Source organism: Echeneis naucrates, chromosome 11 (assembly GCF_900963305.1).
Source record: "Echeneis naucrates chromosome 11, fEcheNa1.1, whole genome shotgun sequence".
In the NCBI taxonomy this organism is placed as follows: Eukaryota; Metazoa; Chordata; class Actinopteri; order Carangiformes; family Echeneidae; genus Echeneis; species Echeneis naucrates.
Window position 1 is genome coordinate 2,289,114 of NC_042521.1, and position 16,139 is coordinate 2,305,252.

The 16,139-nt window shown below is 44.0% G+C and overlaps 2 protein-coding genes across 3 annotated transcripts; both read right to left on the bottom strand.

Moving 5' to 3' along the window:
* Nucleotides 1-1,901: 1,901 nt before the first annotated feature.
* On the bottom strand, nucleotides 1,902-7,803 carry zbtb22b (zinc finger and BTB domain containing 22b). The gene is made up of 6 exons (XM_029514796.1): nucleotides 7,689-7,803; nucleotides 4,838-5,065; nucleotides 4,203-4,523; nucleotides 3,789-4,133; nucleotides 3,417-3,695; nucleotides 1,902-3,163 (listed from the first exon to the last, which is right to left on the bottom strand). The coding sequence occupies exons 2-6, from the start codon at nucleotides 5,063-5,065 to the stop codon at nucleotides 2,096-2,098; spliced, it is 2,241 nt and encodes a 746-aa protein (XP_029370656.1). The 5' UTR covers nucleotides 7,689-7,803; the 3' UTR covers nucleotides 1,902-2,095.
* Nucleotides 7,804-9,170: 1,367 nt separating this feature from the next.
* kifc1 (kinesin family member C1) lies at nucleotides 9,171-14,630 on the bottom strand. Of its 2 annotated transcripts, none has more exons than XM_029514375.1 (17): nucleotides 14,593-14,630; nucleotides 13,787-13,879; nucleotides 13,565-13,664; nucleotides 13,411-13,464; nucleotides 13,130-13,213; nucleotides 12,614-12,806; nucleotides 12,337-12,502; nucleotides 11,961-12,128; nucleotides 11,662-11,775; nucleotides 11,403-11,489; nucleotides 11,116-11,313; nucleotides 10,854-11,018; nucleotides 10,582-10,720; nucleotides 10,273-10,412; nucleotides 9,837-9,910; nucleotides 9,563-9,638; nucleotides 9,171-9,451 (listed from the first exon to the last, which is right to left on the bottom strand). In XM_029514375.1, exons 2-17 carry the CDS (start codon nucleotides 13,871-13,873, stop codon nucleotides 9,407-9,409), a joined length of 1,890 nt encoding a protein of 629 aa, XP_029370235.1. In that variant the 5' UTR covers nucleotides 13,874-13,879; nucleotides 14,593-14,630; the 3' UTR covers nucleotides 9,171-9,406. The 2 variants fall into 2 exon arrangements, with proteins under 2 accessions (XP_029370235.1, XP_029370236.1); XM_029514376.1 differs by having other exon boundaries at nucleotides 14,561-14,604.
* Nucleotides 14,631-16,139: the final 1,509 nt, after the last annotated feature.

Genomic DNA, 16,139 nt, shown 5'->3' on the forward strand with positions numbered 1-16,139 from the left:
CCTCGCAGCCACTCGCAGCAGAGTCAAAGAGGAAACACTTCACAGATCAGCAAACGCGTACAAAAGCCAACAATCCTGCAGCTCAGACTGAACCCGCATACAAAAATATCTGAACCTGCAGCCTTCACAGAAGGTAGAACATCCAGAGCCTCCGTCACTTTGCTTCACAGAGCAACAACCTGACAGCTGACCTGCACCGACACATTTTCATCACACTGCTGCACGTTTGCATCATCACACAGTGTGAGCATCTGTGAGAAATCACACAACCTCACACGTTTCCTTCAATGGTTGTGTCTTTTTGATACAAAGAAAAACTAAATAAAACCCAACAGATTAAACTGAAGCTCTTATTTTCCCGTCTATTGAAAAGTTACAAACAGCTCGATGTGACGATTTCACAACTTTAGACAGAAAACATGAACGTGTGGACAGAAAACGAAGGTTTTAAAAGCTGCTTGATTCAGGTCAACATGCTGCTAAAGGCACCTGAACCTGTTGTGGCAATGACTTTCTGTCCATCAGCAGCTCGACAGCAGCGGCTCACAATATTTAACTGAATATATTCATTACATTATCATTACTTTTGTACTTTCATGAAATAAAAGTTTCTTTATGACTTTGATCTTTAAATCTGGACAGAGCAAACCGAGTCAGGTTTTACTTTCTGGTTCAGACTTCTTCACATCCAGGACCAAACCACATCCAGGAGAGTGGGATGGAAAAAAACAAAGACACTGACGATCTCCTGAGAGATCAGGACCTGTGAGACGCAGTCATTTCAAATTATTACAATACAAACAAACCACACACAGAAGTGGAAAACATCAGGATTCAAAGTAATTCCACACAAAGCACGCGTGATTCTTTTTGTGTGGATTACAGCTACTTCTTCTTCACTGGGGTCCATAATGTGAGTAAAATGGACTGTTCAGGAGGTATACTCACTATACACTGTATAGCTTAGATAAGAAAACCATCCACCAGCACCAGGATTCCCAAAACCTCCCCGATGCTCCTCGAGGAGAGATGCATTCCAGGTTGAGAAACCTTGAACAGAGACCTTCTCTGAAGCCAAACTCCTTCCAAAACCAGATGGCAGCGACTGCATCAGTATTTAAAGTTAGTGTTTGTTCCTAGTCTGCTGACCTATAACGTCTACGTATTTACAGCCAGAATAATAAACTCCCCAAAGCACAAGAACTCTGAATGGTAAAGCAGCTAACAGCAGCAAAAACCTGCCAAAGAGTAAGCAGCTGAGACAAAGCTGTTAACCCTGTACATGTGTCTGGGATCTGTCCCAGCAGCAGGATGGCAGTGCTGACAGTTCGTTATGACGGGCACAGAGGCAGAAAGGGATGAGTCACTGCTGCTGTGACGAATAAAAAAAAACAAAAACAAACAAGTCTGCAACGATTGCTTGAGTTGTTGAGCTGCGTGTGCTCTGAAATCTGTTAAAATATTCCTCCTTTCTCCACGTTCTCTTGCAGTTTTGTGTTTTTTTTAAATCCGATTACAGCAACGAATCACAATACGATACTGCAGAAAATCACAGCAATTCAACAGCCATTGTCTACTCTACTGATACTATAATGTTGCCACAAAAGGTCACAGTTAGTGAAGCACTGTCTTTTCATTTTTGGTTTCCTCTCAACACACACATTCTTCCATCAACCCCAAAGAAAAATAAAACTTTAATAAAATCTGGAATATCTAAAACAATAGCTTACTCACTGAGACACAAGGACCGTTTTTAATGAGGCCACTTTTCGGAGGCAAGTTGCCTGAAGTATTTTGCGGGACAAGAGCTGCAGAGAACTTCAGATGGCATCAGCAAAACCACGAGTCTGTGAGAGGAACGTCATCGATTTTCTGTAAACACCTACAGGTTGTTTTTTTGGTTTTTTTTTGGTTGTGTCCAACAGGAACCTCGTCTGTCCAAGAACGCACTTCCTGCTACTGATGCTGAGTGGTGGCAGTTCAAAGTGACTCAGTCGCACATCTTCCAGTTACAGTGTTTCCAGCAGCAGCAGGAAACAGGAACTGGTCTTCTACCTCACCACGAGGCGCCCGTTGGGCAGAACAGGATTTTGGTTTAAGTCACGCTGCTGTCGTTGGCACTGACTTCACACACGTCTTCGTCACACACACTTCGACCCAGCCCCAGACCACCAAACATGCCCGATGCCTGACCTGGACTCTGAGTGACGCCCCCTAGAAGCCCTGCTGTGGGAGCAGCACTGCTGCCGTTACTGCTGCTACTTCCTGTGGCCGAGACGCCGCCATGCTGCGGCGACAGAACAGAGCCGGAGAGATGTGGAGAAGGAACGGACACTCCTCCTCTCCCTCCTCCTCCCAGGATATTACCCTGACCCCCGTCTCCTGCAGACAGGAGGAGGTGGGGGGAGGAGATCAGCTCTGGCCCATCTTCACCTGCCCCTCTCCTCCCTCCCTCGCTGCTGCTCCCGCCCTCCCCGCTCTCCCCCAGCCCACTGCGCCTCTCGCAGTGCGACCGGTGCCTCATGAAGCTGTCGCGCCACATGAACTTCTTGCCACAGCTGAGGCAGTCGTACGGCTTGAGGCCGGTGTGCGTCTTCATGTGCTCGGTGAGGTGATGCTTCATCTTGAACTTCTTGGCGCAGACAGGGCAGTGGAAAGGCCTCAGGTCCAGGTGCATGTTGATGTGGCGGTCCCTCATGCTCTTGTGTGTGAAGGTCTTACCGCAGTGGCACATAAACACCTTCCCTGAACCCCCCGAGCTGCCGCCGCTGCCTCCTCCGCCTCCGATCCCCCCGCTGTCCATACCATCCACTCCCAAGCCGCCCTGCACCGACAGGTGGACCGCTCCGTGCTCCAGACCGGGACTTTTAAACGAGGCTGCCCCGATCATGCCCCCTGCCATCCCCAGGGGAGGGGCTGCAGTGTCCAGAGAGAGTCCGGAGGCCTGGCTGTAGAGGAGGATCTGGTTCCCCTGCATGTCCAAGGGGAAGAGCTGGGCCCTGGCTGTGGCTGCAGACTGAACCTGGCCCAGCAGCGCTGAGACAGCACGGTTAGCGCCCTGGCTCTGACCTGCAGCACTGTCATGGAGGTGCTGCGCTAACGTCTGTTCCATTAAACTGCCTTCGAACTTGAGGTAGTCTTCTGAAGACTGGCAGTAGTCCATCTGGAGACAGACAGGGAGAGCAAACTTTACAAGTAAAACCTACTTGAAGAAACAATTCTTCGGGATTTGTGGCATGACACCATACTACACTGAGCGGTGCAGCAATATCTGCATGCACAGAGAATATATTATTCATCACATCATCAGGCTGTATTTAAGATGCTCCTGGAGACAGAAGCTGTTTAATACAATTCTAAAATCTGCAACTTAGGAGCTCTCTTTCTATTCTGCACACCATGTTTTTAAAACTCACCTGTGAGTCCATGTCGCTCTCGGCTCGGCTTCCCAGCTCAGCTGAAAGGCTCCTGACGTTTGAGATGTTGAAGTCGCTTCTCTCCCTCTCTCTGGCCAGCTCCGACTCCCTGTCATCCTCTTCCTCCTCATCTTCTCCACCCTCCTCCCCAGACACCACGATGAGGTCGTCGTCCTCCGTGCGTTCAGTTTTCACCACCACCCATTGTTTTCGAGGCATGATGCTGGGCTGGCTGTAGGTGGGACGCTTCTGTGGTGGCAACGCCGAGTCTTCCCCATCCTTTTCAGAAACACATCATGAGTTCTCTGCTTTTAAAAAATTAAATTGTTTCTTTCAAAAGTGCTGCTATCAGACCTCCATGTCTTCACTCACCTGATATGAAGAGACACCAAAACTGTCGCTGACACCAACTTCCTGTTCTGATATGGAGGTCACTTTCTTCCTCCTTCCGCTGCCTCCTACTCTTCTTCTCTTCCTTTGGTGGTACAACACCTCCTCCTCTTCCTCCTCTACATCCTCCTCCTCCTCTTCCTCGATGAGAAAGGCCTCCTCCCCTCCCGATGGGGTGCAGTAGCTCGGGGTGTTGCTTGCCCCGCCTCCATCTGCTGAAGCCCCGGCAGCAGCTGCTCCACTGCCGTCCCTGGGGCTGAAGTAGTTGGTGCTGCTGGGCGACTGGCTCTCGCTCACTGACGGGCGGCTGGGAGGTAGGGGTGTACGCTGGGGCTCGTTGGATCCCACGACCTGAGCTTGACTGCCAACAGCACCACCAGCGTTGTTACCAGTAGCTGGGGCACCGTCTCCGTTACTGCTGCTACACCCGGGGTTACCCGTCACCACACCTCCTCCCACACCAGCTCTGTCCTGTACGCCGCCTCCTCCTCCTCCTCCTCCTCCAGCAGCGGCGGCGGCACGTCCCTCCTTCAGCAGCTCAGTGCATTTATCCACAATGTGCCACATCTGCAGGACGCTGCCCACTGTGAGGTAGTTGACGATGTCCTCGCGTAACATGCGGAGCTGCCCGGTGTAGGCACAACTCAGCACGCTCTCAAAGGCCAGCGGGTCCATCACGGCTGGGATGGACACTGTAGACATGTTTTTCAGTAGTACCTGGGGATGGACGCCATTGTTAGTCTTGCCTCTTGTACTGCTACTCCCCCCCGGCTCTCTCTCATAAATTCCCGCTGGTCACAGTGGAATTTAGGAGACCCTTGGAAGTATTCTTTCCACCCCTGACTACTTTTTAAGTTGAGGTCAGCAGCTCCCTTTTATCTTGTAAATGGTGGGACATGGTACATGACAGTTAAAGCAAACCTTCTTCACTTCAGAAACTGATGAATATGACACTAATGAGCTTCCACGTGTTGAGTAGAAACCATCAGTTATCTTTCTTTTACACATCAGGCAGTTTTTTGACTTCCCACCTGGTCATGGAAGTAGGGCGAGGATGCAGCCAGGACACAGCGGTGGGCCTTAAACACTTGTCCCTGGACGTGGATAGAGAGGTCACAGAGGCTGCCGTCCTCTCTCTGCCGGTTCAGGCTGTCCAGCACCGAGGCCTGAGTGCTGGGAAAGCACACCTGCACCATCGAGCCGGATGTGTCGCTGGGAGCTGAGCTGCTGCTGCCCACCTCCACAGGCAGGGACTGCATCTGGTGGGAGAAAAACATTCATGACTATCATAAACTGGGCTGAATGTTTACAGGGAGGATATCCAGGCTACATGTGAGTAATAATAAATAATCAAAATAAATAACAGATAAACCTGAGAGTTTATCCCAGTCTTTGCTCAAACTACTCTTAACTAATAAAACTATTAACTGTGTTTATGTTTGATTGTTCTCATAATTAAACCTTTCATCTATACATTTTAGAAAATAGAGAATCATCTGATAAGGCCTGAAAACTCAAAGATATTTAGCTTACAATCATATAAACCAGATCAAAGTAGTAAACACTCGCAATTTAATAAAAAGGTGCAACCATTTTTTTTATAAATGACTCAAAAACGAATTAATAAATCATCCTACTGGTTTCAACTCCAGCTTTGATTGAACTTTCAGGTTATGTGAAGGTTGCACTACATCTGAAGCTGTTACTGCTGATTTACAACAAACTCTCAGAGAAATGAGGCGGACAAAACAGCTCTCTGGAAATATGAGTCAACAAGGCAGGCATACAAGGCAGAAAACACAGATTCAGAAATGACTGCCAGGTGAACTAAACCGCCGAGAGTGTAGACAAAAACTGAAACTTAGAGGCGTCCTCAATGTCACGTTCATTTCGGAGCTGCTGTTGTACTGAGTTGTATTTTCCTCCTCCACCAACTCATGAAATTAATTAAATTATGTTTTCTGCTTTAGATCAACAGCAACTGTGCTTTTAAACAAGCATTAACTCATCTGACTCAAATAGTGACTCTAGATTTTGTGTCCATGTTTAACATATACAAGGATTAACCTCTGCATGATTATTGTAGGTGTTGTGAATGTGAAGGAAACTATAATGTATTTGTAAGCAGTAGATGGTGGAGGCTGCTTTATTAGAGAATGAGACAAAGGTAAAGGTTTAAACTTTAACTGAGGCCGCTCCATTCAGTGAGATAAACCACATTCTGCATTAAACATCTACATGGTGCTGATGCTGGAGGACCAAAGTTTTCAGAAATACAGCTGGAGGTAACATGAAGTGTGATGTTGTATTAAACATCTACATGGTGCTGATGCTGGTGGACCAAAGTTTTCAGAAATACAGCTGGAGGAAACATGAAGTGTGATGTTGTATTAAACATCTACATGGTGCTGATGCTGGAGGACCAAAGTTTTCAGAAATACAGCTGGAGGAAACATGAAGTGTGATGTTGTATTAAACATCTACATGGTGCTGATGCTGGTGGACCAAAGTTTTCAGAAATACAGCTGGAGGAAACATGAAGTGTGATGTTGTATTAAACATCTACATGGTGCTGATGCTGGTGGACCAAAGTTTTCAGAAATACAGCTGGAGGAAACATGAAGTGTGATGTTGTATTAAACGTCTACATGGTGCTGATGCTGGTGGACCAAAGTTTTCAGAAATACAGCTGGAGGAAACATGAAGTGTGATGTTGTATTAAACATCTACATGGTGCTGATGCTGGTGGACCAAAGTTTTCAGAAATACAGCTGGAGGAAACATGAAGTGTGATGTTGTATTAAACATCTACATGGTGCTGATGCTGGTGGACCAAAGTTTTCAGAAATACAGCTGGAGGAAACATGAAGTGTGATGTTGTATTAAACATCTACATGGTGCTGATGCTGGTGGACCAAAGTTTTCAGAAATACAGCTGGAGGAAACATGAAGTGTGATGTTGTATTAAACATCTACATGGTGCTGATGCTGGTGGACCAAAGTTTTCAGAAATACAGCTGGAGGAAACATGAAGTGTGATGTTGTATTAAACATCTACATGGTGCTGATGCTGGTGGACCAAAGTTTTCAGAAATACAGCTGGAGGAAACATGAAGTGTGATGTTGTATTAAACATCTACATGGTGCTGATGCTGGTGGACCAAAGTTTTCAGAAATACAGCTGGAGGAAACATGAAGTGTGATGTTGTATTAAACATCTACATGGTGCTGATGCTGGAGGACCAAAGTTTTCAGAAATACAGCTGGAGGAAACATGAAGTGTGATGTTGTATTAAACATCTACATGGTGCTGATGCTGGAGGACCAAAGTTTTCAGAAATACAGCTGGAGGAAACATGAAGTGTGATGTTGTGATCATGAAGTCACCTTCACTGATGATGACAGAAGATGTCCACCTGATTGTTCATTTACAAAAGACTCAACCTGACCAGAGTTACACACCACCCAGCCTGAGCTCAACACAACGACAACACAACGACAGTGCTGAGAGGAGGGAGGACTCAGGCGGAAAGTGATGGATTGTGTAACGAGATCAACAACAATGTCACTTTTTGTGTGTTGCTGTTTTTGACCAACGCACAAAAAAAACAACAAAAAAAAAAACAGCTGGAGACACACACAGTGTTTGTTCAGGCTTCAGGAGAAGGAGCTGACGTTATTGTTGTTGTTGTTGTTGTTGTTGTGTCTCCTCCTCCCTCACAGCGGACACACACACACACACACACACACAGAAACCGTTAGCTGCCGTTACAGATGTTACAGTCGTTAGCCTGTTAGCTTAGCGCCAACGGCTCCGGAGGAAAAAAGCAAACACACACCGACACCGACAGACAACCGACCGATAACCGACCACACACTCACGGCTTCAGTTGACGCTGCGGCCGGTCGGAGGGCGGTGTGTGGCCGAGCTGGAGCCGGCGGGTGGTGCCGGTTTATCCGCGTCCTGAACTTTGAGCTCCATCTTCGCTCCCGGTTCTTCCCATCTGATCTCCGCAGCGACAGACGGCGGAGCGGCGCCTTTAACGGCTCCAGACAGCGGGCAGACTTCGGCCGACACAAAATACCAGAAATAAATCATGACGATCCAAACGACCTGCTCATTCACAACACGTTACTTTTTTATTTCACGTTGAAATCACAAGAACTCATTCCACATCGTGTTCTCAGGCACGTTTGAATTAAATCTTTAAATTAACAGTTTATTAGGAACACCTGGCTGAAACTAATGAAGGTTATTATCAGAGCATGTTTCTGTTGTTGTGTCCACATTTACTTCAGTGAACACCAACTAATTATTAAAAAGTCATGTTTCATTTAAATCTTAACCCATAAAACACTGCTGAGAAAAATAACACTGACCTTATCCAGGCAGCAAATTGAATGGAAAGCCACTGAACTTAGATTTGTCTCTCATCCAAAGGTCTTCATCGGTGTGACCAACCTGGAGTTGGACCCAGGTCTTTCTGATCGGGGCCTCAGGCCTGCACCGAGGCCCTAATCAGAAAAATATTACAAAACACTGGTAGTAACAGTGACTCTGTGCTCTAACAGTCAGCAGTGAAACTCCACTAAGCTCCTGTTGGCACAAGGTTTGTTAAAAACTCCCACAGAGATTACAGACCTGAGTCCAACTCCAATTTGGTCAGACCGATGAAGCCCCTTAGACAGAGATTTGTTGCCCAGATATGACTATGACCTGGATAAATGAGAATATTCACAGACATAACACTTGAACAATGATAACTGGTGAAGTGCATCATCATTTATCCAGTTAATCCTCCGGGTTTTGTTTAGAACTAAAACCCACTGTATGCAACGCAAAACTGAAATGAAGGTAACAGGAAGTTCAGAGGTGGATTCATCCACAAAAGTCTCAGTGACTCCATTCTCACGTCATTCAACTTCATAAGAATACGCACTCAGAAATTTTAAATACTGTAGTTTTCTCAGGAAATGGATGTAACTAACGTAGTTTTAATTGGAACATGCTTTGAAATGAATGCTAGGCAGCTCAGGAAATACAAGTAGCCCATCTACTGATCTTTATTATTACAGTGTGTTGGGCCAGTCGGTACACATGGGAGGGTGGGGAGAACCCACAAAAACAAAAAGTGTGTGTGTGTGTCGGGGGGGAACAACATACAAACATACAGTATCAGCTTAGCGGCACTACATCGATTTATATATAGCGCTGTTACTTCAATACAGCATATTTAAATTGGTCAAAGAAAGAACACGTGATGCAACTATGAGATTAAATTTTTTATTCATCTCCTCATCAGTCAAGAGTCATTTATTTAAAAAAAAAAAAAAAAAAAAAAAAAAAAAAAAAAAAAAGGCTGATTAAAAATATGTACAAAATCCACTTACAGTAAAGTGTAAAGGTTTTTAAAAGCCTTAGTTGGTGACCCCAAGAATATAGAGGATAAGTTTTTGGTTCTCACTGATTGACATCCTAAACATTAACCAAACATTACAATATGCAAGCAAAACCAAAACGACAGAAGAGTGTAGATATTTTACATGGTGACAACAGTGAAAGTATTAAAGGACAAAATGTTGTTTTTTCAAGGAGCTTTTTACTTCCTGTTGGCACTTGCGGTCCCAATAACACAATCATTCACCTGTGAAAGTGGGAAAAAAATGTTTTGTCAGTTTGATTGATGTTGTTGTTCCATCCAGCTGTCACATTATACATTATTATTAGATCGTAAACAACCACTGATGCTACTGACCTTGCTGGCAAACCTCAAGGAGTTGAGGGTTTCCCCGAAGCTGTCTGTCTCTGGTGCGATGTTCACAAACATCAAGCTGGGTGAGAAAGACAGAAATGTAATCAATGAACTAATGAAAATAATTCCGACTGGCTTCAGAGTTAGAATTCTAAACTGTCTAAAAGATGAATTCCAATTAACTGATGTTTTTTAAAACCAAACCCCCAACAGTGCACAAATAGCTGAAGAGTTCATGCGTCACATCACGCAGCATCTGTTGGAGTAGACGACTCACGTTTTGCTGTTCCCTCCCAGGCAGCCCTGCAGAAGGTAAGTGAGCTTCGAGTTTCTGTAGGGAATATAATTCTCCTGAAAAACAAAGAGGATTTATTCATATCAAAGAAAACTACCCATACATAATTTAGATGTCATCCTTAACAGCCTAGTCTAATACACTATATTTCTAAGTTAGCAGGGAACCAAGTGACAAAGCACCAATGTCACTTTTTGGTTTGTGAACTTCTGTTTTAAAGTTTTAAGTTTAATTTAGATGTCAACCGTTTATTTTTCTATGGTTAATTTCCCCCCATAGACTTCAATTAAACCCGACTATAAAAATTAAAACAAAACTGTGAAGTCACCCTTTTATGGTCATTAGAGAGAATGTAGGTTTTAGGCTCTGCTGCACCAGCCTGAGTCCAGGTCTAATTTTAAGATTATTCTTTACAGACCTTGTTGGCCAGTGCCGTGATGACGATGCCCAGATTGGAAAGGGAGCCGTTGATGGCCGTCATCTCTTTAAAGCGCTCACCCTGAGACTGACTCTTCACCAATCGCTCACTGCCAGCCAAGTCCACCAGGCACAGAGTGGCTGTGCAAACACACAAAAATAAAGTTTATGAGAAAAGATTTGCAGGAATTACAAAGATAGATTTAGATGGTAGAAAAGATCCAACAACAATGACAGGAATTTTTTCTTTCGCTTGCAGAAGTTACGGCCAATTAATATTTTGATGTTCTACAAGTAGGATTATACTCACACTTGCATTTGACATCCCTGCCAGCATTTATTCCCTCAATATCCAGCTGGAAGACTGAATGAGAGCGAGATGAGCGATCATTCTGGGCTGTCTGGGCTGTGGAACGATTCTGATTGGCCAGAGCTATCAGGCCAAGAACCTGGAGGAGGATCAGAGATGCTTTACTTTAAAATAGTGTGTGTGTGTTATTCACCTTTATGTCAATCATTGTGCAGTCGTTTTTTAAATGTCAACAATTGTTGCTTCCACTAATAAATATCTGTCCGCCTCACCTGGTCCTCATTGGAGACCTTCTCATAGGTGAGGTTGGTGATCGTCACCTCATTGTTGGCTGACTTTCTGATCTCGTGCTCGGGCCTCTTGCTGGCCTTGCCGGTGTAGAGGAGGTCCCGCAGGCTCTCATTGTAGATTTCAACAAAGCTTGCTGTGAAGCTGAACTACGGTGAAACAAAGGAATATTTCATCATTTTAAACTGGCAGTCTGACTGAGGTTATCAGCAGCTGGCCCCCACATTCATGACAGCACAAACTAACCTCCCAGCCTTGCGATCCCAGTTTCTCTCCAGCTTTGAAGATTTGCTGCACGGCTCTGGGAATGACACCTCTGTTCTCATTAAACTCCTCTCCCTCCATAGTATATGTCTTTCCACTTCCTGTCTGGCCATAGGCAAAGCAGCAGACGTTGTAGCCATCCAATGCCGACTGCACCAGCAGAGAAATCTCTTCAAAGACCTGCAGATAAAACAAACATGGAATTTAGCTGATACATAATTGATATTAAATACATGATTATATAAAAATTCTGATATGAGACAGGTTACCTCCTGTTGTGAAGCTTTGGCGCCAAACACACGGTCAAAACTGAAGTTGTAATTCTTCTGAGTATCCGTAGTTTTGCCTGTGTGAGACTGAAAACCAGACGAGTGATAACTTAAATGTTGTAGTGTGAAACATACATGGTCTACACAACCAAAAGCCAATGTTTCTGTCACCTTTCTTCAATGTAACTGGTTAGACAGGAAATACAGGAGACTGACAGGACACGTGTTTGTCACTTATGGCGTCTGATAGGTTTCTCACCTCCTCGGTTTTGGCCAGTGTTATCATCTTGTTGTCAGTGGCTGGGAGCTGAATGTGTTTGCTAAGTCCTCCATCCACAGTTGGCCGCACTCTGCAAAAGACCCTGATATTGCCCTGTTTGAGAAAGGCCATGGACAAATTAGCCTCGTGTTAGAGAGAAGCTTGTTGAGTGCAAAAATAAAACAATCCATACAAGCAATGGACCAAAGTGTTCTCTAATAATACAACCAATTGCAATAGAACTAAAAGAAAAGTGTGGACAGCTGGATGTGTCCCCACCACCCAGTACTGTGACTCACCTTGAGCTCCTGAATGGTATTGTGGAGCCGCCTGCGCTCCATTTCTCCAGCATGAAGATCATCATTTTGTTGAGCCACAGTCTCTTTGAGACAGCGGACCTCCTCCTCTGTGTCTCTGAGAGTCGCCTGCACACGGGCCAGAGTTGACTCCTGGACCGACAGCTTCATCTGGAGAGAAAAGAAGAAATAAAAATAACCTCTTTTCCAAAATATGAACATCTTACTTCTTAACTTCCGCCTTGATTTTCTTGATGTTGATTGAATCTCAGAAATCCACAGGTAAGATAAGACAGTTTCACATGGACTATGGATGCAGGAAGGTCAACTGAAATAGTTGTTGATTACACTGCACACCAAAGACATTAAGGCATTGTACCTTAAGAGTTTGTAGCTCTGTCTCTTGGCTATCTCGGAGTGTCTCCATGACCTTGTATTTGCCTTCCAAGTTGGAAAGCTCCTTTTGAAGAGTGTTCCTCTCACTGGACACTTTCTCCAACTCATCCCGGACTCCTGATAGTGACTGCAGCTCCTCCTCATACTCCCTTCAATCAACAAAAAGATTTTAATGGATCACAAACACATTTTGCAGCACAATGATGGAATGATATAAGATGTCTGATTCATTTCATTTGTACAAAAAATTGTTGTAGTACCTGATCTGGTTCTGCTGCTTCTCAAGCCGTTTTTCAACCTGTGCCGCTTTTGTTTGGCTCTCAGCCACTGAGCCTTTCAGAGCCTCATTCTCCTGATTTACAGATTTAACCCTTGTCTGGTAGCTGCGGATCTTATCCTCTAAGTCGCTGACCTTGCCCTTGAGGTCCCATGCATGTCGTCGGGTGCCTCCACCTATAAAAAAAAAAAAAGAAAAAAAGAGCATCATCAACAAATCTAATCAGCTCGCAACAGTCTTTTTCTGTCTTCACAGCAGACACCTTGAAATGTCTACCTGCTGAAACTTGATAAACATTCCTTTCCTTTGCACCTAATGACAGTTAGCAAAAAATAAACAATTGATGGAATAGGTTTGATTTTTTAAAATTGTATTTTTTAGAAGTGGGTGGTAACTGCTCTGCTCTCTGGACAGCCATTAACTAAGCTCTGAATATCAATTTAGCCATTTGACCTAATTTTGTATTGGGCAAAAAAACCAAATGGATTCGCTGTCTCACCTGCTTTTGTGACGGTAGAAGCAACAGGCTGTTTGTTGTTGACTCCCTTTGCTGCAGCTGAGGCTATAGATCGCTTCAGGACACCTGATGTGAAAAATACCAGCAAGGGACAATGCATAAAATTGAGTTGTGTTTCCACAATACACAGATCTATAAACTTTGAGCATATGATGACCCAGATGGATGTCTGAATTTGCCTGCCCCAAGGTGGTAAATTTAGAAAAATGATCTTGTAATGCTCACAGCCTTTACTCTAATGCCCAACAGAGCAGCCATCTTACCTCCGGATGGACCAACAGCCACAGTGGCAGCTCCCAAACTCCTGACTGGCTTAGCTGTGACAAAAAAAAAAAACAAAACACAGAGAACTTTGTTCAATAAACAGGAAGTCAAAAATTATATGTAATTACATATATTCATGTTTCAGCAACTTACATATAGGCGCCCTGGTTGCTGCAACAGGAGGCCGCTTGCCCCCGATGATTGTAGCTGCTGCCTGGGGTTTGACGGGCTCCGGGTCCTTTCGAATCTTCTTCTGTAAAACATACAGAAAAAAAACTCACCTTCAGCGTGAAGTAAGAGCACTGATCACTAAGCAGTCGTAGGCTGCAGGTAAAGTGTATGAGAGCAGGAGAATTGATGGTTTTCAGTACACACCTGAGCAGGAGCATGGTCTTGGCTGTTCTCTGAGCTGCTGCTACTCATGAGGACCCTCTTGTTGGACATAACTGGTAAGCGGGACATACTCTGCTGAAAATTTAGAGATAAATTTTGGTCAAACCAGATTAATCTTAGAACATCTTGGGGATCTACCAGAGACATGTTCTACCTCCAGTTTGTACCAGGTATGTGTCACACCTGAGGCACAAACTCAAAAAAGACTCACTTTCAGGCAACCAAAAGCATAATACCTGGACATAATCTGTCAGGACTGGTGACAAGATTAACTATTAACAGCTTTAACATTATTTCCATAAACGGACTGTCTTTCCCATTTGGCTGAATCTGGAAATACCTGCTGAAGATCAGCAGGTTTAACGAAAAGCTTTGTTACACTGACTGTTTTGGTAATAAGAGTCAGTCTGTCAATATTATGAGATGGAACAAAAAAATAATGAAGCAACAGATGGCCCAACTGTTCAGCTGCATGAGTTCGGCGTCAAACAGTCAAAATCATAAAACTTAGTGGCAGTTAACAGTACCAGAGGAGATACTAGGTGCTGAAACACAACCGACACAACCGACTCAACAACAAAACGATTCAAGTACGGAAGAAAAGCAAACTTAGCATCGACTGGATTTCAAAAAAACTAGCTAACTGAAAACAGCAAAACGGTAAAGTTACCGAGCTATTTGGCGGGTTTTTGAATTGCGGCACTTCGTTCACAATGTGGACTAAGTTAAATGAGAAGTTTTAAATGAAAAAGTCACCTGGATCACCGACAACAGTCCGCAGTACTCACCGTCCGTCGCCTCCGTCGTCTCCGGCGGTTTGAATTTCAAATTCAACTGTTTTGGTGGGAGCTTCGAACGGCTCGTTCTGATTGGCTGAGCTGGCACAAACTCCGCCCACTTCTGAGTTTACATCCGTGTGGTTGGTTCTCAGTCATGGAGTGCGCCGCCGGGGCGGGACACACGCCGGATTTACAGTAGAGTCCGGGACGTAGATCACACTTTACAGTTAACTGTGAATACGTTACTTTAGAAAGTGTGTCTCACATCTCGTTATTTCTCGATAATTTAACACAAAAGATTTACCTAACGGGAGCATGTAGTCACGATTAACGGCACAAAGACGCGCCCACTCAAGAAAGGAGACAACCGGGCACACCTGTAACAAGAACCCAGCGCACCCGTACATTGAAAGCTCAGCCTTCAAACTATTTTGAACTGTTTTTGTTATTATTATTATTATTTTACAAATTTTCCTTTCAAGTTAAATTGATACAAATTTTAATCTCAGTTCGGGTTCAGTTTGAATGCAGCCCAGCTTTGTGTTTCCTTAAACATTATGACATGTTTTTACTCTTCATCCCTTCTAATTTTTTCATTATCTTTTTAAAATCCTTTACACATTTTTCTGTGACTGCTTCAGATGGGAACCTGAGATATAAGACTCCTGGGCCAGGTAGGGTAGGGTGGCCCTCCAATCCTATATTCATTCAGCTGTTTCACCTGAAGGACCGATCAGTACTGAAGACCAAACTTCTGTGTGTTGATACCGAGTTGTGTTGCAATTGGACTAAATTGGTTGTGTTTATTAGTGTCTATTCTTTCTGACATGGGCGTGTGTTTAATTGTGTTGTTTTTATTTGTAGCTCTGACAGAAAGTTCAGTGTCCCTCTTTGTATAATAAAATCTGAATGAATCTTTGGTGTTGGCCAAATGACTGTTGCATTTTCCAAATAACAGGCAGATTGTTTTGTGTTGTACCTGAAATCCTTCATCTCTAACTCCAAGTGCCATTCAACATCAATTTGACATTCATATTCGTCAAATTGGTTAATTATTGAAACTACCAGCCTCAACCTGTGCGTCATTTCTAATAATGTTTTTATAATTCTAATTCAGCAAACATCAGACACAATTTGGGCCACAGATTTTATCAAATCATTCAAAAAAGAGATTCAGATAATCATACATTCCTATCAGTACCATGCAGTCTGAAGCTTTTTTCATCATAAACTGTTTTTGAACTTTATTCTCCTTAAGGGAAGAAACAGTCTGTTCAGATGATCAAGAGGTGTAACGGTGCGTACAGTATGCAAAAGTGTAGCATAAGAGGGCAGTTAATAACTGTATTATTGTCAGGAGCATCAGTAATTACATTGACAAGAATATTGAGAATGGGTTATTTTTCATAAAAAGACACAATGAAATACAAGGAGGAATACACATGAAGACCACCAGCCCAGTGTTTCGGCTGCCTGAACATTTTGATTGGGTAGAATGAAATATGGCAGCAATGTCCCAGGTCAACTGTGTCACGATCTAGTTTTAGAAAATGATT